Consider the following 27,272-nt stretch of genomic DNA (forward strand, 5'->3'; position numbering starts at 1 on the left):
TAAACTCATTTTGCAAAAATGTATGAAATTTGTATGAGTAGCATTTTTCCATAGACTAAGTGTATGAAATTGTATGATTAGCATTTTCGGTCTATGGAGGTCAACCCGGGATCATATCATTGACGAATCACATATGAGCCAAATATCATCATTCCTAAAAGTAACTGCTTCGTAAACCGGTTAGTTTTTTATGTTCTGCTCAGTTTTTTTAGTTCAATCTTTAGCACCACCTTGGCCGATCCTGATTGACAAAATTTTGTTGGTCAGAATCCGTGTTTTGCCACGAAAGGTTACGAAGGTTATATATGGATTGAAGTCGGTACCCATTCATTTCGTCTAAACTTAGTATGTATGAACTAATCAAATGAAATGCAGAAATCATCAAATTTATTTGGTTTGAACTACTCATTCTTTTACCAAACTAGAAATTTAGGCTTTTTGTCACCACAAGCGATAGTGATATGGAAAAAACAATATTTCGCTTTAAAATTGTTTATTTTTTGTATAGTTTGCATTAGATCTCTAAATATAAAGCCACTTTCGCATTAGAACTCTCAATATGAAGCCACTTCGCGATAATTTTTCCTGTCAACTCAACCCGGAATGTCTCTATAATTCAGTTAGATAGCGTACACAGACAGTTCAGTTAGTAGACAAAATATTTTTTTCAAACTTGATAACATTTGTCACTAAACAAAAACTACTATAAATTTGACCCACCCGTACAACTGTGTTTCCACAAACTAATCTATTAACTCAATTAAAACAATTTTTTTTTGCAAAAAACAGAGATAACCCACATGGTGCTAATTGAAGGCAACAAAAGACGTTTGTGAGTTTTTTTAAAAATCATACTGTCTATTTCTTTAACTATTGTTATACCACTCTATCATGTTTGAATTTTCAAAGCGTAGATCAATTCTGTCGGCGCCAAAAGATCAAGGTCAAGAAATTCAAATGGTTTTGGACTGTTTTGTATGGGACTGTTATTAGATTCTTTTTTTGATGTTTCGGACTCTTTTGTATGGGACTGTTTTGTATATGCACCAATTTGAATCATGTCGGTCGGATTTGTTTTCAAGTTCATATCAAATTCTAGACTATCGGCAAGGTCATTTCTGTTCAAATCTAAAACGCATTTAGCAGTGTGCATGTTAACTCATTTTGGTTCGCAAAATTTTTTGCAATTAAAGCTTTGATGTTTACCGACGATATGGTTCCGAATCCTTTTCAAGTAACTTTCACTTTGATTCTAACAATTGGTTTTAAAAAGGGGTTAAATTGTAGTGGGGTTATCTGATTTCGGGGTTATATGAGGGGGTTAAGAAAAAGGGGGTTACAAAACACGGGGTGATAAGCTTGGGAACCATTGTAAACATATGTCTGCTTATTGACTGTATGAAATTGAGATTGTATTTTTGGTCACGGAACTATAGTTCAAAGCCTAAGATTTTACGGCTTTTATCTGTTTGGTATTTAGTTATTGGATTGGATATAAGTAAGTCGCACACAGCGCCTGGCTTAAGCTAGTATAAATTTGCAGATATTGCAGATAGGAACAAACGTGTTACATTTGCTGTTAGACTTCATATTTGATCGTTCTGATACTTGGTTCAAAATGACTGCTAAGTTTGACTCTGAAATAGTTGTGATTATAACCGGAGCCAGTTCTGGCATTGGGCAACAGGCGGCCAAAATCTTCACACAGAGAGGCGTGACTAAATTCTGTCTGACTTCAAAATTTGATTTGGTTGAGACCAAAAAACTGTGCTTGTCTGTAAACGACAAGGTAGAATTCGTAATTGTAAAAGGTAAAAGTTTTCACAATACTGACTTGGGTGTTTTTTTTGGTAGATAAATTTACGAGACGACCAAATTACCTCTACGATTTTTTTCTTTTGTAATACCAGTGAGGTGAATATTATTTTACTAAAGTTTTTATTCTCCAAATGCTAATTTTTGATTTAAAAAACCAAACTAAAACGTTACTGTTTTTTTCTTTATTTTTCCTAAAATTTCTGATCACAAATTTTGATTTTACTCTAAGTTTATTATCGCCCCTGGACGGTAAATAGTTTTGAGCCCTAAAATTTATTTACAAAAAAATCTTCAATGTGAAAATTTACATCGTATTTTCAGGAGATATAACCAAACCAGAATTGCGCGAGCAAATCTTCAACGAAACTATCCAGAAATTTGAGCGTGTCGACATTCTGGTCAACAATGCAGGCCGGGGGATTGTCGGCAACATATTAGACATGACAATGGAACAGTACCAGGAAATATTCGATGTCAACGTCACCGCAACTGTCCACTTGTCAAAACTGTGTCTACCTTATATAAGGAAAATTGTTCAATTTCATTCATTTTGGAAACCCACACAAATTTTTTTTCTCAAACTACAACTTACAAAAACAATTATCTGTTTTTTCTAATCACCGGCACTCCATATAACTTTATACAGAGGCGGATGTACCATTTGTATCATTTGTATGATAACAGCAGAGAATTTTGCAGCGTGAAACTTGGGCGAAATTCGGCTTTGTGTTGGGGCTCGAATTGAAATTATACTTCAAACTTTTACAAATCCTCTCGCAATTTTTTTTATTTTTAGCTCGTTCAGTATATCAGATACTCAGTTAAAAAAATATTCCAAAAAATGGGAATTCTGAAATGAAATTGATGCAGGAAAGTGAAGGGTAACATTGTGACTACCTCTTCGAACGCGGCCCACAAAAACATGCCACAGCTGGGTTTCTACTCCATGTCAAAAGCTGCACTGAATATGTTCACCAAAGCACTCGCTCAAGAGGAAGGTTAGACGATAAGCCATACACTCTTTCGCATGGTGGGGGAGGGGTTGTTGATGAGGGTGCAATTAAAGCTAAGAGTATACTGTGTCTTTCCTTTTACAACCCACAACCTCCCCCCCCCCCCCCCCGCAGCCTTTTCACATAAAGTTAGATAGGAAAGACCCCAAGACCCCATAATGGCAAATATCCGATACACTGGAGCTGCGTTTTTTGTTTGCGGTGACTTTTGTGATAATACGTCTATATCATTAAAACTCCTTGTCAAACTCAGGCCTTGAGATTAAAACTGAAATTAATTACGCCGCCCAATTTTGTGCAAAAAAAAATTCAATCGGCAAATTTGCTTTGTGCAAAACTGCTTCTATCGGCGACCTTGTATAAGTAGAAAAGAGTTACTTGAATAAAATATAAGTAAATAAATTCTTTTTTTATTTCACTCAAGGTCCAAATGGTGTGAGGGTCAATGCAGTCAATCCAGGAGCAACTAACACCCCTTTCATTGCAAGTGTCGGCATCACACCAGAAGAGCTGATGCAGAGTGCAAAAACCACTCACCCCATCGGTCGAATGGCTGACCCCGAAGAGATAGCCAAAGTGTTGGTTTTTATAGCTTCTGATGATGCCAGTTACATGACTGGCAGCTGTGTGCTTTGTGATGGTGGTTTGATGTGCTATAACCCAATTTAAAACACAAATTTGGGTCTAAATTTTTCCGCATAAACAGTCATTTGTAATCGAGAAAAATAGTTTTATAAACTATAAATAGTTTTTTTCTCTTCCACTTAAACCAATTCTAACTTCTGGTCTTTTCATTTATTCCATCCGAAAAAATACACCTCAACAACTTGAACGGGAACTATTTCGCTTAAATCTTATTGGCTAGAATTAGCCAACCAATTTTCAGCACCATCTCAAAATGTGTTGTTCACAATTTTAAGTCGCCTTATGAATTAGCCAAAAAAATAAATTGTTTGGTAACATTTTCTCTCTTATTTCAAACAAGCTGCAGAGTTTCACTCAGACTAGAAAAAACACAGAAAATATAGCTTCAGGAACAACCGAATACTTTCGCAAATGCTCAAAATTCGACCTTGTTGGAAATCTGCTAATGAATTAAATGATCGCATTTGTATTAACTCAACCAATCAGTGCGATCAGTGTTTTGTTGCAATTATATATTAAAGGTTGCAAATTTGCTGGGCGGAATAAGTAGGAAGGCTCCTAATTTCGAACCCACCCATACTTTATGAAAGCTTATCTGACAGATTCATTTCATCCAATTCAAGTAACTTTTGAGAAAAGATAGAAATTGTTCTGCCAACACCGAAACTTTAGATAAACAGAAAAAATACATAGATTTACCACTTTTTCTATAAAAATGGAGTTAAGCAAAATTTGCGTTAGTTTTTTTATCTCGATCAAATTCACGAAATGATTAATGTAGAAAATTAGTTGAAAAAATAGTAAAGTTTTTTCAACAATTGCGAAAATTTTAAACTTGAACGTTAAATTTACTCTAAAAGATGTGTGAATGTTTTCGTTTCTCAAACTAATTTTCAACGGTAAAGTAAAACATACGAATCAAAACTTGAATACTTTTTGTCTCTATCTGGTAAAATACTTACGTCTATTTGCGCGACCTAAATACGCATCACGAAAAGCTGCTTCACTGCATATCATAAAATTTGAGTGGCAATTGTCAGAGATAACATTGATAATAACAAATTGACAAATATTTTTTGCAGAACCTAAGCAACCCAGATTCCAGGTTATGATTTTCATAGTCGCAACCAGCTCAGTTTGAGATATAAGCTTCTTAAGCCCAATGCGGGACAAAGCCCATAATAAAGTCTGAACAAGCAAAATCTGAGAATAGTATCGAACAATGTCTGAACGGAGACGCAAAAAACCTTGTTTAATCTTCAGGCAGAAAATTGAAGTTCAAAATATAAAGATGAACTTTGAAAAACAAATTTGAGAACCTTTTTTGCATTAAAAATGACAATAAATGAAAAAAATTTGAATTCAAATAAGTGGACAACCATCAAAGTGAGCAAAAAACAATTAACTTAGACCTAATTTTTGGCAAAATTTGAATTTGTTACCATTTCAGTTCGATTCCAATTAAAAAAAAAAAGATAAAAAAGATAAAAAGGTAAAGCTCAAATGCGAACTGTATAAGAACAGAAAAAATCATGCAATTGGATACAGAAAAAACCGTTTCTGAATGATTATATGATCGAGGAAAAAACATTATAATCGATTATTGGAACTTAAGTATATTTTTCAGTAGATAACCGATTTTTACTCAATTTTGTCTCTGCGGGGATACCCAAACATGTGCAGAAGTCCTAACGTTTTTCTTGCTTAATTGAATCATTAGACCTTCCTGCGGTCACCGTGCCTATTATCTAAATCTCTGGACTGTTATTAAAAGATTACTTTACTTATTGTCTTGTTTTAAAAACATTTTAAAAGCAGCAAAAAAAAACTGGCAGCAGTAGTCGCCTCAAGTTGTAGCGAAATTGACCAGAGACGGTAGTACTCTATTCTAAATTTAGAGTTTGTTATAGCCGCGGAGAGGCGACGCGCCTATAGCGCCCACTCTATAGTTTAAACTGGATCGGAATAGTATTTGCTGACCATATTAACTTTCCAGGTTCTTTTTTAAAAAATGCATTCATTGATCAGCATGAAATGGAAAGTTTATATGAAAGTTGCTACTTAACTAATGTAATTATTCTCGCTTATAGATTTAAAAAAAACATCGGACAAAAGGTTCAAACTTGGAATGATTACTCGCTATCAACATAAAGTCATTGATCAATGTTGAATGAAAATTGCTTTGAAGTTGTGTGCTCAAAGATATACAAACGTAACTTTCTGTGAAAATTGGAATTTTCATTCATGGCTATTTTGACATTTTAAATGCATTTTTGAAGTTTCGATTAAACATTTTCAAACGCCGTGTCAACGGTCAGAAAAATTTCAGAAACTAAAGACGTCTTCCAAACAGAATCTACAAAAAATTGCTCCAATTTAATAATTGCTTCAGCTTTAAAATTTTTTTTTGATAACTGGCAATGGACTTTTTGGAGGCAAATCAATAAACCGGTTGGCGCAAGAGAGCAAGAAATTTTGTTGATACGGAAAAATTGGTGTGTGGCACAAGCCAGACATTTGGCTTAAACAACCGGCTGGTGTATACTAAGCAGCAAGGAGTGGCTACAGTCAGAATCCATTAAAAGGAGCAAAAAATTCTACCAGACAAACTTTGCATGCAAAAACTAGTGTTTAGGAAAAAATATATGTTTTAAGGTGGCTTGAAAGTTCACAATTTCATGCTGAGTTTGTTGAAAACTGACACTATGATCTTTTTTGTTTGTTCCAAGTTTGGCTCTAACGTTTGTTCATACTGAGTGCTACTCTCCATTGACAAGTTTGCAACACGTTGGTGCGCCCATGGGTGTTTGTTTTATTTTAAGGCTTATTGAGTTTTATAAAAAAAATGTACGCTGCTGGAGTTCGATTGAATTTAAGTAACATTCAAATGATTTTGCTTTAATTTCGCAAATAGTTCACGAGGGCCAAAAATTAAATGAGTTTTTTTTGCAAAGATTTAAAATAAAACAAATTCGAAAAAGGTTATTTTTTGCATTTTTGTTCGACAGACATTTTAAAAACCACTGCAATTTGTAAACTACTTCAAATTTTTGTGTCAAGATCAAATTTAACTGAGACATTCAGAAAAGAAATTGTGAAAAAGTTCGAATCAGAAGGAGCAAAAAAAAATCTTCAAAGCTAGGCTGTATCAAATTATGAAACAAAAAATGTACATGATTTTCATAATACAAAAACTACGACCCTATTTCTTTTTTCCAAAGCGCCAAATTTTTTTTACAGTAGCTACGAACATTTTTTACTCAATTAATATTTATTAAAATTTCCAAGAACTTAATATGAAAAAAGTGAAACACAACTTTTATAGCCTGATAAAGTCATGTTTTTACGAAAAATCTAAAAAACTGGAAAACTGAATTTCTACAGGTAATACTGAAAGACAAAATTCAACAAAAATTATTCATCAAACCTGTCCTGTTGGTGAACCAGAAAAATAGTTCTTATCGGATAAAAAATCGTAAAATCTCAAAAAATATATGAGCGGTGGGCAATAATTCATTATTGCACATTACATTGCGAGAAATCGTGAAAATTAAAAACAATTCGAATCAGAAGGAGCAAAAACAATCTTCAAAGCTAGGCTGTATTATATTATGAAACAAAAAACGTAATGATTTTCATAATACAAACATATCAATAGTTTTTTTACACTTTCGATGACGTATCTTTGAAAAAATATGCTTGAACAAAATTCAGCAGCATTTGCTCTTCCTTGATCTTCAGATGAAATCCTAAATCAAAAAAATAATCAAAATAAATTTGCAACCAGAAATCTTAAAAAAATCAACTTCAGCCACGCTATTCAACTACAAATACAGCTTTTAATGCAGCAAAAATTAGGTAAAGTCTGAAATAGATGTTTGGTAGGCAAAGAATCAATGGTGCACCTTAAATGGTGAAGAAAATTGAAAACAGAAATTTAAGTTTTCGAATCAGAAGCAGCGGAAGTTATAGACCCAAAGCTTGGCTGTAATAAAGTATAAAAAACCTTAAAGTATAAAAAGTTTTGACTTTCATAATACAATCAAGCCGATAATTTGTTTCTTTTTTTGATGAAGTATCATTGATAAGAAAATGGGCTGCCCAAAGAGGAGAGTTTATATATTCAAAGGAGACAAATGAAACCGTTTAGTCTATTTTATCTAACAAAGCCCATTTTTTATATGGTATATTTTTTTCTCTTTAATTATCAATCTTCAGTTTGATGAAGTGTAGCAGAATACGCAATGAAATTTTATGTTGATTGTATCAATTTGGAAATTTCAAAACTTGAGATCCAGATTCTCTAATTCAGCTTCTATGCTTCAAATCAATTTTGCAAAATGAGTATATGATAAGATTCTTGCAAAATTACATACTTAAAAAAATTGTTTTAAAAAGGAAATGGGCTTTTTCAAAAAACTAAGGTTTTTTGGCACTTGAAAGACATTGATTGAAAACCAATTATTTTGAAAACAAAATTTCTCTGGGGCACAAGACTGCTCGTATCAAGACAAAGTCTTGAATATTTTGATTGCGTTCTAAAGTCTATAAAGTAGTGTTTAAAAGAAATAAAACAAGAGCAATAAAAACAGAAGATAGCCTGCCTTCCTCAGTTCACTTTGGAAAACGGAGTAAATCTGCGCTTACGCGTTCATAGCACGGGGCATAGTGCGCAGTGATTATCCTAAAATTATTCAATTTGGCATACTTAAAATCAAGAGCAAAACTTAAATTAAAATGATTTAACGTTTTAACACTGAGAAAAAGAAAAAAAGTTTCTCGGATGGCAAAAAAAATTTGCGGAAGAATTTGTGTGCATGTTAAGAACTTAAAGTTCGTCTGGAGAGAAAAATCAATCCGAGCACAAGTATTTTGTTATTTTCATCGAAACTTTGAACAAATAAAATTTATCATTACTAGGCACAGGTTTGCGTAACTCCTAACGCTTTCTCGTAAAAGGAATCAAATCTGGAGAAGAAGAGAAGTCTTGGCAAATAAAAAACAGAGTCTTAGTCGTCTCTTCTTTGGTCATTAGTAGGGTAGATACTGGGACCTAGGAAATTAGACGATAAGCAAATTAGACGGATGCTACAAAAACGAAACTAGGCGGCATTTATTTTTTTACAGATCTGGCATTTTAGACGAAAAAGCTATGAAAAAGAAAACGCCAACAAAATTTCTTGTTAAGAGTCAAGTTTCAAAAATACAAAACGAAAGTAAAATGTCTGTACCTATCGAAACAATTAGTTTAAATGAACAAAAAATGTCAAATCCGAATATTACAAGAGAATTTTGAATTGAATAAATTATGCATGATCGACTTGTAAAATGTTTGGCTATCGAAATTTAACTGTTGTCTACAAACAATTCTCGCGCAATTTGTCTGCAAAAAATTTTAATCTCTCTCACTTTCGTCTATTTTCTCACAATTGCAGTTTTGCAAAATCGTCTATATTCCTTTTAAGTACCTCCGTCTAATTTGCTTATCGTCTAATTTCTCAACCCCCGTAGATTCTACTGTCTAATAACTTGAACAAAGACATTTCTTGGTTGGTATACGCAGCACAAAAAAAAAACATAACAAATTTCCACTTAGACAAGACTGCTCTTGTATGATATGTTAAAATTGCAATTTGAGGCTGACGGAAGCGTTTTTTATTTGATTATTTAATCATATATTCGAGAAGAACAATATCCATCAATTCATTTCTCACACGCTAATTTAAACTTAAAAAGTACTTTTTTGAGTTTCGTACCCTTATAGTTTTCTTTACAAAATGGCTTGCCGCAACTCAATTGGGAACACCTTAATCCGCCGCTGACACGTGTTATGAAAATGAAAAAAATCGAGCGTTTACCTTACAAAGTTGGCCAAAAAAGCAAATTTTAAGAAAATCATCCAAAGCAGGAACAAAATATGCCCTCAGTTTTAAAATCTTAAGCCAGCTGTAACTGCATCACACTCTCTACTACACTTGTATTTCACACAACCTAATCTTACAAATTCAAACCAAATTAATAAATAATCTGAAAATGGATGAAAAAGGATCTCTTTTAATTAAATATTAGATGAACAAAGACATCAGACTTCATCAGTTGCGTTAATGCAACGAAAGAAAGAAGATCCAAAAATATCTGTAATTTTTTTAAATGAAAATATAGAACATAGAAACCGAAATTTAAAATGTGGGTCTAGGCCCAAACTACAGTAACTAATCAAAAAATGAAAATTTTAGAATCCTCACTCCGGTTCCGCAAGCAATTGAATGAAGATAAATTATTAAACAAAAGTGACCACTTTAACATTGAATTTAACTCAAACTCTGGAAATTGTCATTTTTTATTTCAGTTTTTGGTATTTGTATATTGAATTTTTGAGATAAGCAGACCACTTTAACCTTGAACTTAAGTTCAATTTCTGGAAACTGTCAAGTCTTACCTCAGTTCATGGTATTTAGATATTGGATATACAAGATAAGCAAGGTGCTGCTCATTTTGATTAAATTGCTTAAAATCCGATTACAACAGAGTAAACTTAAAATTACACACAGCAAATAAAACCGAAAATAACCTTTTCGACGTTCATTTTTGTATAGCTTAAAGAATATCGCTTAAAATGCCAGCTTTTTTTCGCAGTGAATTAGTTGTCATAATAACAGGAGCCAGTTCTGGCATTGGGCAACAGGCGGCTAAAATTTTTGCCCAGAGAGGCGTGAACAATTTTTGCCTGACTTCTAAGTTTGATTTGACCGAGACAGAACAGTTGTGCTTGTCTGTGAATGACAACATAAATTTCGTCATTTTAAAAGGTAAAGTGATACAAACTTTCGAAATTATTCTCAAGGCCAAAAGACCAAATGTTTGTAGGAAAAACCTCAAGAAGAGGATCAACTTAATTTGACTAAAATAAATATCTTGTTTTGACAATCCAAATGTTTGAATTCGTTATTGTGTCGAGATTTTTTCCGCAGCATGCAGATTTTTGAGGAAAAAAATGACAATGAAAATAAATTTGAGAAAGAAATATTTTTTATGACTCTAAGGGATGTATTTACTGGTTCTGAAGCTGCACAAAAAATACTTTATTTAAAATTAAAAGTTTTGCATACTTTCAGGAGATTTAACTAAACCAGAAACTCGTGAACAAATATTCAAAGAAACTATCCAGAAGTTTAAGCGCATCGATATTCTTGTCAACAATGCAGGTCGAGGGATTGTGGGCAAAATACTAGACATGACCATGGACCAGTACCACGAAATATTCGAAGTCAACGTCACGGCAACTGTCCATTTGACGAAACTGTGCCTACCTTACTTAAGGAAAACTGATCAATTTCAAATTAAGAATCCAAACAGTTCTGTTTTTTTAGGCAATTCTGTTTTTATAATTTAAAGCAATAATTTTTTTTGACGGTTTTTTGTTCATTTTTTTGATAGATACAATTTGAAACGAATTCAAAACGCCAGATAAACAAACTTTTTGGAGAAATAAATTTGAAAAAAAAGTGGACATTTTTTGAGTTTCCGTGCAAAATTAAATGAAAAAAAAAACTTCAAAAATAATTTTTCTCTCACGCTAAATGTTATTCTTGAAATTTTTTGAGTTTATTATAAAGATGATTCATAAAAAAGAGCTTACTAATTCAAATTGATTCAGAAAAACCAAGGGCAACATTGTGATCACGTCATCTGCCGTGGCCGACAAAAACATGCCAGACTTGGGCTTCTACTCTATGTCTAAAGCGACGCTGAATATGTTCACCAAAGCTCTCGCTCAAGAAGAAGGTAAGTGGGTTGAAAAAACAGGTAGTAATTCCAATCAATTTGTCTCTGACTGGTGGCAAAAAGGATGGTCTCTGACCGGTTGCAAAATGGCGGCAACATTTCACGAAAACTCAATATTTATTGAGGCCAGTGCTAAACAAATTCCGACCGAGTAGTGCCTGTCAGTGCAATTTTTTTTCTAGTAAAGGCCGTTTTTTTGAGATACTTCAATCAAAAATTATGATTCTTTGGGCGTGCTCAATTTCAAAAAAGGCACATTTTGTCACAAAAAATGCCTTAAAATTTTAATTTTGATCAGCATGAACTAGTTGCGTAAAAAGGATTGCCTCTAACTGGTTGCAAAATGGTGGAAACACTTCACGAAAACGAAAACTCAATATTTGTCGGCCACTTGATGAATTTTTGTGAAATAGTGAAAATCAGAATTTAAAGAGACAAGGCGGAAGGAAGTGATGAAGAATCTCACTGACTATCTCTATTAATCTGTTTATAAATCTAATGACAATTTGTCGGCCGTATCACTTTCAAATTTGACCATCTTCATATAGCAAGAACTGCGCTACTCACTTTGATCTGGGCAAATGTAAAAACTGTTTAAAAACAAGCTAATCAACCAAATATGCACTGTCTGTAGTTCAAAATCATCAATTTGGCCAACAACTTGGAATTGACTTTATGCAATTAGATAACTTTCTGCATGATACCAGCGGAACAAGGTGCTTTATTTAAGGTCCAAATGGTGTGAGGGTCAATGCAGTCAACCCAGGAGCAACGAACACCCCTTTCATTGCAAGTGTCGGCATCACTCCCGAAGTCCTGATGGAGAGTGTGAAAACCAGCCACTCAATTGGCCGAATGGCTGACCCCGAGGAAATAGCCAAAGTGTTGGTTTTTGTAGCTTCTGATGATGCCAGTTACATGACTGGAAGCTGTGTGCTTTGTGATGGGGGCATGATGTGCCAAAACTTAATTTAAACTAGACCTCTGTGGTAAAAAAGCAATCGTTTGTTTCTTCACACAAAAAATTATATTCATAATTCATCATGGATAAGGGAATTAATGAAATAAGTATAAGTAACTGATATGTAATTTTGCGATAAAATTTGAGTTCTAGTTAAGTCCATTCAAGTTATTTTCGTTGAGCCATGATTAGGAAAACTTTATTCTAATCAGAAAATTCCTTACAACTGATTGTTGGTGATATGTTACAATAGGTGGTAGGTTCAATTTTAATAGCTGGATCGCTTTTTGTTATTCTTCGCACATTATTTATAATTTGTTTTATACGCCAAATTCTTGGGCAAAAGAAGTGTAAGTTTGAAATTTTGTATAGCATTTCATTTGGCAGAGTAATGTATTTACAAAAACTCTTTTAGTAGTAGTAGTACATTTGACTGAAAATGAAATTACTATATTATACATTATAGTTCTCAAAATTACATGCAATATACTCAAAATTACCACCTATTGTAACATATCAACAAAAAGTCTAGAAAAACTAGAAAAGTAGCAAAAATCATTGAATCAACATTTATGATGCAAAAAGTTTCAATGAAAGCCCATAGATAAAAATGAGCTGCAAAGTTTTACGTTTTTTTATGGCTCATTAATTTCACTACACAAAGGTCTTTAAATGATTGAAACAGTGCGGCCTTTTTTTATGACTAATCAACTTCTGAACACAAAATCTCAAATTTTCCCAAACAACTTAGCTACGGCATTTGGTTTTTTTTTACCTTTTTACTTTTATCTCATACATCGGCTAAAAACTAACACTTAGTTTGCATTACAGAACATAATTTTAAAAGAGCAAGCCGATAACTTATTGCATATCACTGGACAAAAAAGGGTGACTTCAACTGAAAAAAAATTGGATATCCGAACACTACGTTCTGCTGCTTGCGTGTCATAAACCTAGCTACTAATTTTTGAGAAAAAAAACAGTGTTCCATCTTTTCACGCGCCGTCGTTACTTTTGTTAATAAGGAACGTGACTTACCATCTATATCATTTAGGGGAACTTGAAACAGATGAATTTACCCTCATGCACAGGCATCAGAATAACTGATAGTTTTTCAAGAAACTTTCCTCCAGACTCTATGTAAAAAATAATGAAAATTGACTAACAACTTTTAATGTTGCGTACAAATATCTGACAATTGGAATGAAAACTGGAGAAAAAACTGCCAATATGCAAAAAAAACGTCTTTTTTTTCCAAAACTAGAAGTATTTTCAAACGTTATTTTCAATAATATTCAATAAAAAATAGTAAATTAAATCATGTCTTCAGTTTTCAGACTGGATAAAAACTCACAACAAGCACAATTACTCCTTAATTGCTTCCAAAGTGAGAGCTGACACATTAATGTAACTCAGAACTCTCTGGAATCTATTGTACTTTAGCTGTGATTTAGATGCACGTACAACAACGAAACTGCCGAAAGATATTGGAATTAAAAATCTGAGACTTCGTATAAAAACATTTAATTGAAAATATAACGCAAAATTTCGCTTTTAATGAAATAGAAAACGATACCATCACCAAGCAAAATTCAGCTCAAACTTATGTTTTGCATTTAGAAATATGACCTGAATAAGTGAACATCGCAAACAGAGAGTTGAAAAAACCAACGAACTCAAAGAAACCCGATAAAAACGATTTCAGAGAAAACAAATTTACACCGTTGAACTATTTTTAAATTATAAGCGTTAACTTTTACCATTTTTCCACCACAAAATTTTTCAAAATAGCAAAAACGGTTTCAAAAAGGGTAACTTTTTTTCCAGTGGGAAATTGGGTAACAAAAACTATTTAAAAAACAAAATTGGCCACCTCTTTTCACTTCAATTGCATTTTTGTTATTGCCAGCTGTTTTTTGCTTTCTTTTAAGCAAATAAAATTAAATTTAAAAAATGAGCCGATAAAATCAAATTTGAAGACTTAAAAAAATGAAGTTTTTTGGGTGGCTTATGAGTTTTTTTTCGCCTTGCATTTATCTCGGTAGTGATGAGCTCGTTTTCAAGCTGAATTTTCACACATCATTTCGAAAGTTATCAGTTCTTTTTAAGTATAAAACGCAACACATCATCAATTTTATATTCAAAACAACGAAAAAACATTAAAATTTATTCAGTCATAAATAAAGCTTAAGAAAAGGTGACTTCGTTCGGTTTTTTGACAAACTTCTCAAATACTTCAACCGAGTCTAGTTCTCAATCTTCTCTAATTGGCCGTTGTGACTCGATTAACATTTCCTTCAATACTTTAAAAAAATTGTCGATGCAATTCTCTTGAACCATTCATTTGTAATCTTCTTATCTTCTATCCGAGTTCTATTCCACCTTTAGGTCGAGTTATTTTCAGCCAAAATTTATTTAACAAATTCAGACCACAGACCGTATTCGGTACCAATTATGCCAAAAAGGTCATTAGACATGTCATTTTGAATCGACTTCATTCTTAGTCCATCCCGTCTCTCCGATATTCTCTTCGGCTTAACTCTTGGCGCGGTCCCGTAGATCGGAAACTTCAACTCCGGATACACAATTTTGACAGGTTTCCTTCTCTGGCCGATTTACAAAGCAATATTTCTAGTCGGTATACAATAAGGGATGATTTTGAACTTCTTACAATTTTCTGGATCTTTCATGGGCTTGAACATTTTCTTTGAGGTTCGATCTTATTGTACAATGTGAAACATGTTTCTGACTTGTTGATAATTTGACTTCATCGTCGGCTTCAATTCGGAAGTCTTGCACTATTTGATTTTTGCTCAACGATTAATTGTTGTTCGTCTTTCGCTTTTGACTGCGGGACAATGCAGCCTTGCTCAATTTCGGTTGCCTATTTCCATTTTTGTTTCCACTTTTTGAATTTTCGTTGATTTTTTTTCGAAATTTTACCTTGAGATTTCTTGTGTAATTGGCTTTTTGTTGAAGTTTTCGCACCGTTTATCAGTTTTTGTTTTTGTATTGTCATTTTTCCTTGGTAATAATATGTTTAGTGTTTCCGGTTTCAAAGCGGTTCAAGTTTCATTTATTCCAGTTTCATTTGAGAAACTGGCGGACTCTTCTCGTTGAAACTAGTTCGCGCACGACTAGGAGCTCCTGTCATTTACTGTAATGTTCGCCGGATTTCGACCGCGCGAATTTAAATTCAAAATTTCTAGAAAATTATGAAATTATTGAAACATGCTAAATCGATTAAATGCTGAGTTCTAAGATAATCAAATTGATTCGTCAATTGAGAAAAATTAGACTCAATGATTAACACGTCTCAAAAATTATTCAAATTATGAGGTTAACTTCTTATTGAACATAGGGTAACTAGGGGTTCATTTCTGTTGATTGAAATTTTTTGATAGCACATCAAATGACAAAACAATTTATTGGCATTTTCCAGCAATATCTCAAGAAAATCTCTCTTACAACCCCCTTTTGCATCTAATAAAAATTTTCGCTCCATATAAATAAATACAATAAAACAGCACTAGAGCTTTAAATAGAGAATTTAATTTTTGCTGCACTCCGATCGGTCGATAATTTTACTGACTTAATCTACCAAAACTTAAAAGGGTAGAGTCTGCTAAGTAGATCTTCTCAAATTCTACTAATATAACTGCTAGTATTTTTATTGCTAGTATTAAAATATAGTTGCTAGTATTACTTGGTGTTCTGGAATACTAAACAAAAGGAAAATGGAGTTCCATCCCCGCAACCAAGAGCAAAACTTTTCCAAAAACTGACTCGAAATCACACAAGTTGTAAGTATGGTCACTTCGCACTAAGCATAAAACTTTTTTTACCTTTTCGGATCTAGTAGTTTTTTTGCGGGTGTTGATTTTTTTGAAATTTCCGAAACCTTAAATATAATAGTTGTCTTCAATCGTTCTCTAGGCTTTACCCGCAATGATTAAAAAAGAAACTTTTTGAAAGACAATTTTTGAAGGACAATGCCAACTTTATTTCATTGTAACGCATGAATAGTCTCTGAGTATAATATTCAAAATTTATCAGTCAATACAAATGAGATGAAAATTCATGTAAATTTAAGGTACCTTAATTCATTGCCATTTTCATTTTCAGTATCAAAATACGTAAATTCTTTTTTGTCTTCGAAAAAATGAAAATCTGAACAAAGTCTTTTAATCATAAATATCCTCGCTTCAATCAAATTAGGATATTCACTTGATAAGTTCAAATTCAATTTGAAATTTTTTCCACAACCTGCGGGTAAAATATTCGGAACAAGCGGAAGCTGATCCTGCTCGTTAAAAAGTGTAAGAACAAGTGCCGGTTCTCTTTGAATGAAATCTGAAACGCCCAAGTTTTCCAGTAAAACTTTTTCAATATAGTGACCATCTTTGCCCATTCGAGCTTCCCCGGGCAAGTGAATCTTGAAAACTTGTGATGCTTGTTTAATAAAAGATTGAACGTTGATACTAACTCTGGATTGAAAGTTCACGGGTATCAGATCAAACAATGTCAGAAATTAGATGTGCAAGAACACAAGTCAAGTAATAACAAAAAGCACTAATAACACACTGCTCATAGGAATACCATCCCTCATCATTGTGTAAACCCATTAGATCGAAGATCCTTGATACCTCAACTGCGATATATTAACAATACTTGCAGCAGTTTATCTGAGTCTGCCTATATTTCTACCAAGTAAATTTATGAGAAAACATTTTTTTTTAATTCTTCAAAACTTATTTGAATTCTTTTTAATTACTTGATGGGTATTTAGTGAAGGAGTACTTCGTAATCAAATTCGGTTTGTTTCATTTTCTACAACCTCATTTTTAACTTCCTATCTCTTTTAGTGGTTCTCTTCTTTTTCAATTTCGTCTCGATACTTGCTACAACACTTTTCACACTCGAGCACTCGATGAGAGAGCAATTTACAAGCCAAGCAAATGGGCAGCTGTGGCCCCTATAATGATATTTCTATTAAATTTTCAATTTGTTTGCGAGTAAAAACTCCAAAAACTGGTGTCAAACTTATTCCAATGTAATCCACGGAATCTTTTTGCAATTTGAGTTTAGGTTTAGGTGAAATGGATTAGGCAGTTTCCGCATAACTCACTTGATGAATGCTGAAATTCTTGCAAAATTTTGCACCTAAATTTTGCATTTAATTCCATTTTTAGTCAAATTTTGTTGTCTAAACGTAACATGGGAATCAATTATATTTACAACATTATAGACCACGAAAATCCATTAAAATCGATTTGTTTTCACTTTTCTTAAATGCGGGCGAGTATGATGTTAAGATGAAAAAGTTGGATAGGATTTGAAAAAAAAATTGCTTCTTACGAATAATCGTTAAGCTGATAGCAGTTGAGTAATCAGCCCTTAGCAGAGCAAGGGGCTCCTACCGCAAAAGAACGTACCGCAAAATCAAAACTGCATAAGGGTTCAAGCCTTTTCCGAAACCTGCAGTGTGAGTTCTGTAATTCTTTCCGATCGCTTTTTGTAAAGTCTTGCCTCCCGCGAAGTTTTCATTTTGATCTAAGACTAGTTAACGCTTTTTCAGACAAGCACGTTGTCATCGAAACACAATCGGGAGTACATGCAAATAGCTCAGCGCGGCTGTACTTTTCGTGAAAAAAAAACTCAACCGCGAATTGGAAGGCTGACGATGTTAACTTAAACGAAAGATATTAGCAAACTGAGCGCTTGCTTCCAAAACTGATTTATCTATAATAAAATCAGTTATGTCTGCACAAAAACTCTTCTCAACAATCAAGTGATGCGCGAACAGGATTGAGATACTACGTCAAAAACAATCTTTGGCTGTCAAAAGGTGAGAGATATAAATTTTTGCTCATTTTTACTCAACTTCACACGTCTTTGTTTTGATTGAGTAGTTCTTCAGCTTTTTTTTTCAAACAGTCACGCTTTGAATCGGCCATGGAGTAGTTTTTGTGCAGACATGATGACTCCTTTCAACAATCTCATCTAAACAAAGTAGCAAATACAAACTTATAGAACCTGAATCTTTTCAGCAAAATTTTGTTTGTCGCGTAATATTGATTAATTCAAGTCAGTTTTTTCAAAAAACAGTGACCCCTCAGTATACTAAAATTCAAGTTCAGTTTTTTACAAAGTCTTCGTTGTTAGTGAAAAGCATTTACCATACTAACTACCACTTCAGACCATTTAAATTAAAGTAAAATCGAGTTTGAACGGCAGTATAAAATAAACGCGGTCCCATAATTCCAAGTGAATTATAGATTATGTACCAATGCAACGTTTGCATAAGTAATTACTTACTCTAGACCAAATATCAGACAAAGATTTTATGTAAATTTACTATCAATTTTTAAATAATTAAAAATTTTCGGCAAAAATCTTTTTTGACCTAAAAGCCAACAACCAGCGTTTTCAGAAATTTTGATGTCGCACTATTTCGAAGTTTTAGTTTTGAAAAAATGCTTAAAAAATTGGAAAAAAAAACAAAATACTATAAATAAAAATGAGACGATATGATACGTGCACAATAAATTCTTAAAACAAACAGAGTAAAATGCGGAGCTTTGTTAAAAATTGATGGTTTAAAATCTCTTTAAAATTACTATTATGGTTGAACTAGAAAAAAAACTATTTAAAAAAACTGATCATAGATGATTTTTTGCTCTGTAAAATAGTAATTTAATATTCCATTTTGATTTATTATAATCGATTATTTTTGTGACTTATAGAGACTGGCCATGAAAGTCCACTCTAATGTATGTTTTAAAAAGGAGCCTCCTTACGGCTAACTTTTTTTTCAGATTAGTAACATTTTTTATATCAAAATTTTTTTTAATTCACCAAATTACAGATTTTTTAAAAAATGAAGAAAGGGAAGTTTGCCAAAAAAAAACCATTATTAATTGTAGATAGTTTTGTGTTTTCATAAAAATCAAAAAAAAAACTCAAAAAGAATCACTATTTTTTTTCCGCGCTAAGTATATTTATTGTAAAAAATAAAGAAAAACATAATGTGTTTCAACTTTTTCTAGCGCAGTAGTGATTGCGGATTCAAATCACACGTACAATGCAACTTAAAGGGTGACCGCTTGTAAGATAGCCATAGAATAGTTAATTTTGATTAATAAAATCCCGGGTTAATTGCCATAATTTCAGTCAAAACCTGCTCATGCGCCAAAAAGTTTAAAAATGAAACTTTGAACTCATTTAAACTGAATCAAAATTTTGCAGAAGTTCGATCGATATTCATAAACAGAAATAATTATTTTTGCTGTCTCTAATAATAGAAACGTTCGTGTTTTGCCATACGACAACCCGACCACTTTAACCCTGTTTTGGTTTTATTTGAGTTTCCAGAAACTATCAGCTTTTATCTCAACTCTTGATACTTAGTTATTTGTTATCTAGAGATAAGCGAAGCACTGTTCACTTCGATTGAATTACTCAAAATCTAACTCCAACACAGAAAGAAGTGAAAGTTAAACTCTGAAAATTTTATCAAATTTATCTTTCTCTGTTCATCTGATATCGAAGAAAAATCTGTCAAAATGCCAGCTTCATTTCACAGTGAAATAGTTGTGATAATAACTGGAGCCAGTTCTGGCATTGGGCAACAGGCGGCAAAAATTTTTACCCAGGGAGGCGTGAAAAAATTTTGCCTGACTTCCAAATTTGATTTGGATCAGACACAAAAATTGTGCTTGTCTGTAAACGACAAGGTAGATTTCGTCATTATAAAAGGTGATGTGATTCAATTTTTTGTGCGTTGGTTCTCAAGATCAAAATCCAAATTTTTAGCCAAAACCATAAGAGACACCTTCCAGTTGATAAACTTGTTATCCAATTTTGAAATTTGAAACGTTTTAATTCCATTATTTTATTTGAATTTTTTTCCACCGCATGCATACGTTCGAGGACGAAAAAATTGAGCAAATCATGGGAGTTTTTTGTTCTTGAAAAATAAGTCCTGTAGTTATTAGATCCGAAGCTGTAGGAAAAACTTCAACTAAATTTAAAAAGTTGTTATTGCTTATTTTCAGGAGATATAACCAAACCAGAACTGCGGGAAAAAATATTCAAGGAAACTATCCAGAAGTTTGGGCGCGTCGACATTCTCATCAACAATGCGGGTGTGGGGACTGTGGGCAAAATTTTGGACATAACTATGGACGAATACCAGGAAATTTTCGATGTCAACGTCACTGCAATTGTCCATTTGACAAAATTATGTCTATCTAATTTGAGGACAACTGATCAATTTCAAATTGAAATTCGTATAACTGACTTTTCCTCTTTTCCAGGAAAGGTTTTGATTACTTTTAAATACAAGCCATACTATATAGTCTTTTTTTTCAAAGCCCTTAATTTATGACAAAAAAACCATATGCAATGCGTCATTTTTCGGAGCAATAAATCAATGGCAAATTTGGACTTTTTTTGAGATTTGATGATCAACAATTTACATTACAGCAGGAAAAAAATCATAAAATCAAACTTTTGAATTTGAATTGATCCAGGAAGGTCAAGGGTAACATTGTAACTACATCCTCGATCGCGGCCCATAAAAGTATGCCAGAGCTGGGTTTCTACTGCATGTCGAAAGCAACTCTGAATATGTTCACCAAAATACTCGCTCAAGAAGAAGGTGAGTGGATTTATAAAATGACTTGTAAATCTCTATTACTGGTGGTAAAACATTTAGCTGAAATTCTATATTCAGACCAGTAGATTGCGTCTGATTTTTTCCGGCATCACAGGCAACATTTAAAAGACACGCCGCTTTTGGTTACTTTTTAATCGTACTGATCAAACAATGCAATTTATTACGCGTGCTCTGTCTAAAAAAACCACAAATTGTCACAAAAAGCACCTGAAAACTTGATAAATTAGAATTAATAATTTTTTTTCCAGAAAATTGTATGGTGAGAGATAAAATGAAAAGAAAATTTGCAAACTATACTGACAATTTTACTGCTTGTGAGATCACCATATTACGTACAATTTTCTATTCTCAGGTGTCTCCGTGCGGAAATTTATGCTAAATTTTTTTGATACAATTGAACATTGATTTCTCATCTAATAAGTTAAGACACCGTTTTTCCTAGTTCTTACAAATGGAGCTCCTTAGCAAAAACAAGGAACTTAAATTTCAACCTTTGTTTTTTCCTTGATTGGTGTTGTTGTGCTTTCAGATAAAACTGATTTAAACTGATTTATGCAAATTTTATGATAGTTCTTGGACGGTGTTTAACCTATAAAAAAGACTCCGTAAAATAATCGCCAAATTGATTTTTTTTACTGAGAACATCAACTAGCCTAACAAAACTTAGCTGATCATGTATGTCAAATCTAAAACGGAAAAATTTATTCAAATCACTAGGCTCAATATTTGAATTAACTTTGTAAAGATTTATTTTTTCCGGTTGTATTTGTTGAAATTTAGGGCTTTTGTTTTAGTTCATTTAATTATAAGGTTGTTGGGTTTCAACATTTCCCTGATGTTGTTCAGAAAATTGTGCTGCCAGCGTGCAATTTTTTCGTCGATAAACCTGTCTCCCAATTCGTCTGCAAAAAGTTTAGATTTTTTGTGGTTATCATTAATTAAATTTAAGAAAAGCAGTCTCAAAGTTTTATACTGAGTTCTAAAACGATTCGAGTTTTTCAACAGTATAAAAGATATGCTATATCGAATGCTTTTTCCAAACGTATCAATGTGAATTGGGCTAAAATTAAGTAACCATGAAAATTGTTTCTTATAACCGGGAATGTGAAACGACTGAGTCGATTGTTTTTCGACATAACCGCAAACCAAACTGATTGTCAAATTTTAGTCAAATTGTTTAAAACATGTTATTATGACATTCTAAATTACTTTTTTTTCTGAAGAGTACCTATCAATGACATATATCGACAGTTTGATAAACTACTGAATTAATTATTCTTAGACTACCTTATCACGCAAACTTTGTTTTTTCATTATTGTCAACCTTTTTTTAAAAGCCGGCGTTAATAAAAAAAATTGATTCAAAAAATGGAAAAGTTTTACCTAAACTGTTTCATGAGGGTCAAGGGTAAGCTGATGAATACAGCCTGGATCGAGGCCGTCAAAATAAGCTATAATGAGCTTGTACTGCATGACAAAAGCAACTCCGAATATTTTCATCAAAAAACTCGCTCAAAAGAAAATGAGTTAACTAACTGTAAAAACAGGCAGTGATCTCATTCAAGTTGTTTATAACTAATGGCAAAAAGTGAGGAAAACTCATAGTTCATTGAGGCCATTGCGCATATGGTATGGACCAGTGTCACAAAACAACTTTGGAGAAACGCGGTTTTGGGTGATTTTTTAAATGTAAGCAAAACCTGCTTTTTTGATCCGTGTTAGACATCAAAACAAGTACCGATTGTCACAAAAGGCACCTCGAAATTTTAAATTAACAAAAAAAATTTCGGACAAATCTATTGAAAGTAGATGAACAAAGAAGAATTAAAAACTTGCTAACATTTTTACAGCTTGGAATAGCACCATACAGGTCAGCAATTCGCAGGTATCTCAGAACGGAAATTCAGGCTCAACATTTATGCAACTGGGGGGAAAATAAATTTCTCGATATTTGAATTGAAAATTATTTGAATAATTAAATATGATTTCGAAGTGATCTTCGGTGAAAAAAAAGAACCGAAAAAAAGGCTTTGGATCTCATTTGTTTAAATGAAAAAATTTCTTGACAGCTCTCTGTTATCCAGAAATAGCAGTCCAGCAAACTATAATTGAATGTGTTATTTTACTGTGAGGAAAATTGTTCAATTTTCTTGGCAAATTTAGGATCGGAAAAAAGATAATTAAAAAACATTTTAGCAAAAAGTTAACATTTTTATAGCCTAACAACAACTGATTCAAATGATATCTTGGGTAAACATGATGGGAATCTTTTTGCTGTGGGTACTGAGTAACTTTTTAGCGTTTCCAATTGGTTATCCGTCAAAGGTCTTCAAATTTTGAAAAGGCTTTCGCATCTGAAAAAATTATACATTTTTGCTAAGAAAAAACACCATATTTTTGAGTGAAGCGCTGATTCAGATTCCTCTTATGAGCATGTAAATACCAAAACATCTGAAGCTTAAGATCGAAAAAAAGCTGTTTTTTGCTAAGGAGCTCTATTCGTTTGAGCTAGTGAAAATGCAGCTTCGGATTTTTTGGTATTTACATGCTCATATGATGAATCTCAATCTGCGCTTGACTCAAAAACGTGGTGTTTTTTGTTGTAAATTAAACAGCATATCGTACTAACAAAAATTTTGAAAATTGTTACAAAGTTAAGCTATATCAGAAACCACAAACAGTTTTTTCGAGATTTAAACTAATTTTCCGGTATTTTTTCCGTTATATTTGCTGTAAATTAGGATTTTCAATTTATCTGCGTCTAATATCAGCTTAATTTGTTTCCAATATTCCGCTGATCCCTTCAAAGCAATGGCTTAATCGCCTTGCAAGTTTTCCTTCCAAAAACAAGTCCCATCTATAAAAATGTTTTGTTTCGATAACTTATTTTAACAAGACTGCTCGTATCAGGGCGAAGCCCTGAATGTTCCGACTGTTTTTACGGTTTATGAAGCAGCAGTATTAACATAAAAAAATTAAATGAAATAAAATAAAACGAAATTTTTTTTCTAAAGTTTGAAATTTTTTATGAAAATCATCCCCCCACACGCCATATAAATTACAAAAGAATAGATTTCGATCCTTGCAACAAACCAATTATGGCAAATAAGCTTCTTTTAACCAATTTGGAACGATTTCTAAGACGGAATAACTCTCTGCCTACGCGTTGATAGCGCGAATTATATCGCGCGTTAATTGTCCCAAAATGGCCAAAATGGCAATCTTTAAACCTTCATAACTTTACACAAATTGATCACAGGTGAAATATCTTTTCAAATTTAAGCTCAGGACAACAATACCTTTTGAATGATATAAAAAAGTCCGTCAAAAATGGCTAGTTAAAAAGTCGAAATTTGTCTGAAGAAAAAAAACCCACCCCGAGCACAAATATCTCGTTACTTTCGTATCGAAAGTCGGAACAAAAAAACTGGAAAGCAATGGACCAGGAATAGATCTTTGAGAAACATCTGCGCAAGTTTTCCTTATTTCAAAATTATTTGTTTTGTTGCTTCATACTGCATTCAATCACTCAAGCAAAATCTTTATTGCTCACCAATTGAACCTCTTAGCCCATAAAACTCAAAATTTATAATAGGGCTAAACCATCTAATATATCGACATAACCGCAAACCAAGATGATTGATGTTGACTGAAACAAACTTATTAGAGTATGACATAAACTTGTATTCTTATCTTATTAGGAGCTTAGCTCTAACTGGCAATACAGTAATCGGTCGAAAACCAATAAACGCACCATGGCTCAAGTTTTTGGAAACAGCAGGCAATCAGAATTTAGAGAAGAAAAGATGGCACCCTTATTGCGCTTCTGAGCGCGCCAGAGCCATTTTCTACAAATGAAAAAATCTTAATAATATAAAATGTTGAAAAGTTAAAACTATTTAAAGGTCCAAATGGTGTGAGGGTCAATGCAGTCAGCCCAGGAGCAACTAACACCCCATTTATTGCAAGTGTCGGCATGAAACCTGACGAGCTAATGGAGAGTGTGAAAACAACTTACCCCATTGGCCGAATGGCTGAACCCGAGGAAATAGCGAAAGTAATGGTATTTTTAGCTTCTGACGATGCCAGTTACATGTGATGGCGGCATGATGTGCCAAAACTCAATTTAAACTAGATCTCTCTGGCAAAAAACAAGCGTTCGTTTCTTTTCAGAAACAAACTAGAAGTAATTAAATGAATTATATGTAAATGATATGCATTATCGCGGTGAAGTTCGAGTTCTAGTTAAGTGCATTCAAGTTATTCTTTTACTACCAGGACAGATAAAATTTTACTCTAATAATAAAATTCCGAAAAACTTTGTTGTAAACCAATTAATTTAAGTTGAACTAATACCCTGTTTTTTTTCAACAGAAGTGAAGTCACACCCAACAGCTTTCAGCAATCATTCTCTTATTCAGATTTTTGAAAAAATGCTATGTTCACTGTTTATTCTGTTAATTGCAGCATGATGTACAAGAACTCAACTTTTAAACCAGATCTATGGTAAAGAAGCAAGCGTTTGTTTCTTTTTAGACAAAAAGATGTTTTTTGTAAATGGAATCTGAAATAAATGGTATATAAGATTGAGGTAAGTTTTGAGTTCTGGTTAGGTCCATCAAAATTCTTTTCTTCAAACAAGTTTCAAAAAAACTTAATATTGAATATAAAAATCTTACAAACTATTTGTTTTTAAAACGGCCTCAATCAAACTGAATCGATACGTCTGTTTTCTCTGCAGATTTGAAATTGTATACAAAAATTTTATGCAGTCATTTTTTGTTAGAACTTTCAAAGAAAATTCAAAGAGTTTATCCTTAGAATGGTTCTTTAATTATAATAAATTTTCACCTTTTTGAATACGTTTTTTTTGACAGTTTTTGACAAATATGACTCATAGCTTCTGAAATATGTTAATTTCGGTAGCTCAATTGTTAAAGAAAAAAATTGTGGTCATTATTTATAAAAAATATTAGAGTTTACAAGTATACTGCGAGTAATTGACAGATTGAGTCTTTCAAAACTGAATTGAGGCAACTCATTTGGTCTTTTAAATAGGATAATACCACCTTTTGTACTTTACCTAACGAGTAAGGGGCTAAAATGACAAAAAAATTCTATGCTATACGATAGAATGTGATAATATATCACTATGTAGTTCACCTATAGCATGGGCAGGGTTGAGTTTAAGAAAAAAAAACTTTACAAAGCATGTCTTTTTTTCTCGTAAAATGAAAGCAAGAGCAGGTGGTTCAGAAGCAAGAAGCACATATTATAACAGTGATTATCTCACGAAAAGGAAACAAGTTTCTTAGTCTTTTTCTGTTTTGGCTGCTTACGGAGTAAAAAAAATTAAACAAAAAGTAATATCTTCCCTTAACTTGCCACTGACTCATTCTGTAAATTAGAAAGTTTCGGACATTTTTCGTACCACGTTTTTTTCGAAATCTGAATCACAAGGGACTTAAAAATTGATACTTTTTAAAATCCCTTTGAGTGTTTTACTCAGATTTTTTAAAATCATTTGAAACACTTTCGTTAAAGTTTAGCATCCAAACGGGCGGCTATTGATACACTTTTACTGTTATTTCAGATTAAATTAAAATAGCAAATTATTGTTCCGACTTTCGATACGAAATTAACAGAATATTTGTGCTCGGGTGGGTTTTTTTTCTTCAGACAAATTTCAGACTTTTTAACTAGCCACTTTTGACGAAATTTTTTTAATCGCTCGAATAGTATTGTTGTCTTGAGCTTAAATTCGAACAGATATTTCACCTGTGATCATTTTTCGTAAAGTTATGGGGTCTTAAACATTGGCATTTTGGCCAATTTGAGACAATTAACGCGCGATATATTTTGCGCTTTTAACGCGTAAGCGGAGATTTAAACCGTTCTAGAAATCGTTCTAAATTGATTGAAATAAGCTTATTTGCCATAATTGATTGTTATTAGCAGCTAAATTTATTCTTTTGTACTTTATATGGCGTGTGGGGGTGATGGTTTTTAGAAAAACTTCAAATTTCAGAAAAAAAATCATTTTGTTTTATTACATTCAATTTTTTTTATATTATTATTGCTCCATAAACCTTAAAAGGCAGTCGGAACATTCAGGGCTTCGCCCTGATACGAGCAGTCTTGTTAACAATTAGATCATATCTTTCCTTTACTTGCTCAGTCAGTTAATCAGTCTGTATCATGGAAAACTTTGAACGCTATTGGCACTAAACTTTTAACCGTTTGATCATAAGCACAAAACAAGTAATAACAAAAAATTTTGATTCCTTGTTTTTAGAATAGATCAATCATTTTTTCTGGGACCTGCGTTGTATCTAAGCGATAAATTTTTGATAATACAGTAGTCGATGTA

General features: G+C 32.8%; 3 protein-coding genes across 3 annotated transcripts; all 3 read left to right on the forward strand.

Moving 5' to 3' along the window:
- The first annotated feature begins 1,493 nt into the window (after positions 1-1,493).
- LOC134853105 (uncharacterized oxidoreductase TM_0325-like) lies at positions 1,494-3,793 on the forward strand. The gene is made up of 4 exons (XM_063869045.1): positions 1,494-1,811; positions 2,140-2,342; positions 2,687-2,816; positions 3,256-3,793. The coding sequence occupies exons 1-4, from the start codon at positions 1,619-1,621 to the stop codon at positions 3,498-3,500; spliced, it is 771 nt and encodes a 256-aa protein (XP_063725115.1). The 5' UTR covers positions 1,494-1,618; the 3' UTR covers positions 3,501-3,793.
- Positions 3,794-9,961: 6,168 nt separating this feature from the next.
- On the forward strand, positions 9,962-12,330 carry LOC134853236 (uncharacterized oxidoreductase TM_0325-like). Its single transcript, XM_063869204.1, has 4 exons — positions 9,962-10,285; positions 10,592-10,794; positions 11,132-11,261; positions 11,992-12,330. Exons 1-4 carry the CDS (start codon positions 10,093-10,095, stop codon positions 12,234-12,236), a joined length of 771 nt encoding a protein of 256 aa, XP_063725274.1. The 5' UTR covers positions 9,962-10,092; the 3' UTR covers positions 12,237-12,330.
- Positions 12,331-19,657: 7,327 nt separating this feature from the next.
- Positions 19,658-25,001, forward strand: LOC134853638 (meso-2,3-butanediol dehydrogenase-like). Its single transcript, XM_063869642.1, has 4 exons — positions 19,658-19,980; positions 20,280-20,482; positions 20,755-20,884; positions 24,808-25,001. The coding sequence occupies exons 1-4, from the start codon at positions 19,788-19,790 to the stop codon at positions 24,999-25,001; spliced, it is 720 nt and encodes a 239-aa protein (XP_063725712.1). The 5' UTR covers positions 19,658-19,787.
- The last annotated feature ends 2,271 nt before the right edge of the window (positions 25,002-27,272 follow it).

Source organism: Symsagittifera roscoffensis, chromosome 8 (genome assembly GCF_963678635.1).
Source record: "Symsagittifera roscoffensis chromosome 8, txSymRosc1.1, whole genome shotgun sequence".
Lineage (NCBI taxonomy): Eukaryota > Metazoa > Xenacoelomorpha > Acoela > Convolutidae > Symsagittifera > Symsagittifera roscoffensis.

Bases quoted from the DNA above. Each gene is read 5' to 3' on its own strand.
- LOC134853105 (XM_063869045.1), top strand. From the start codon at position 1,619: ATGACTGCTAAGTTTGACTCTGAAATAGTTGTGATTATAACCGGAGCC. The intron at 1,812-2,139 runs GTAAAAGTTTTC...TCGTATTTTCAG, and splicing joins AGAATTCGTAATTGTAAAAG to GAGATATAACCAAACCAGAA. The intron at 2,343-2,686 runs AGGAAAATTGTT...TGAAATTGATGC, and splicing joins AACTGTGTCTACCTTATATA to AGGAAAGTGAAGGGTAACAT.
- LOC134853236 (XM_063869204.1), top strand. From the start codon at position 10,093: ATGCCAGCTTTTTTTCGCAGTGAATTAGTTGTCATAATAACAGGAGCC. The intron at 10,795-11,131 runs AGGAAAACTGAT...TCAAATTGATTC, and splicing joins AACTGTGCCTACCTTACTTA to AGAAAAACCAAGGGCAACAT. The intron at 11,262-11,991 runs GTAAGTGGGTTG...GCTTTATTTAAG, and splicing joins AGCTCTCGCTCAAGAAGAAG to GTCCAAATGGTGTGAGGGTC.
- LOC134853638 (XM_063869642.1), top strand. From the start codon at position 19,788: ATGCCAGCTTCATTTCACAGTGAAATAGTTGTGATAATAACTGGAGCC. The intron at 20,483-20,754 runs AGGACAACTGAT...TTGAATTGATCC, and splicing joins AATTATGTCTATCTAATTTG to AGGAAGGTCAAGGGTAACAT. The intron at 20,885-24,807 runs GTGAGTGGATTT...AACTATTTAAAG, and splicing joins AATACTCGCTCAAGAAGAAG to GTCCAAATGGTGTGAGGGTC.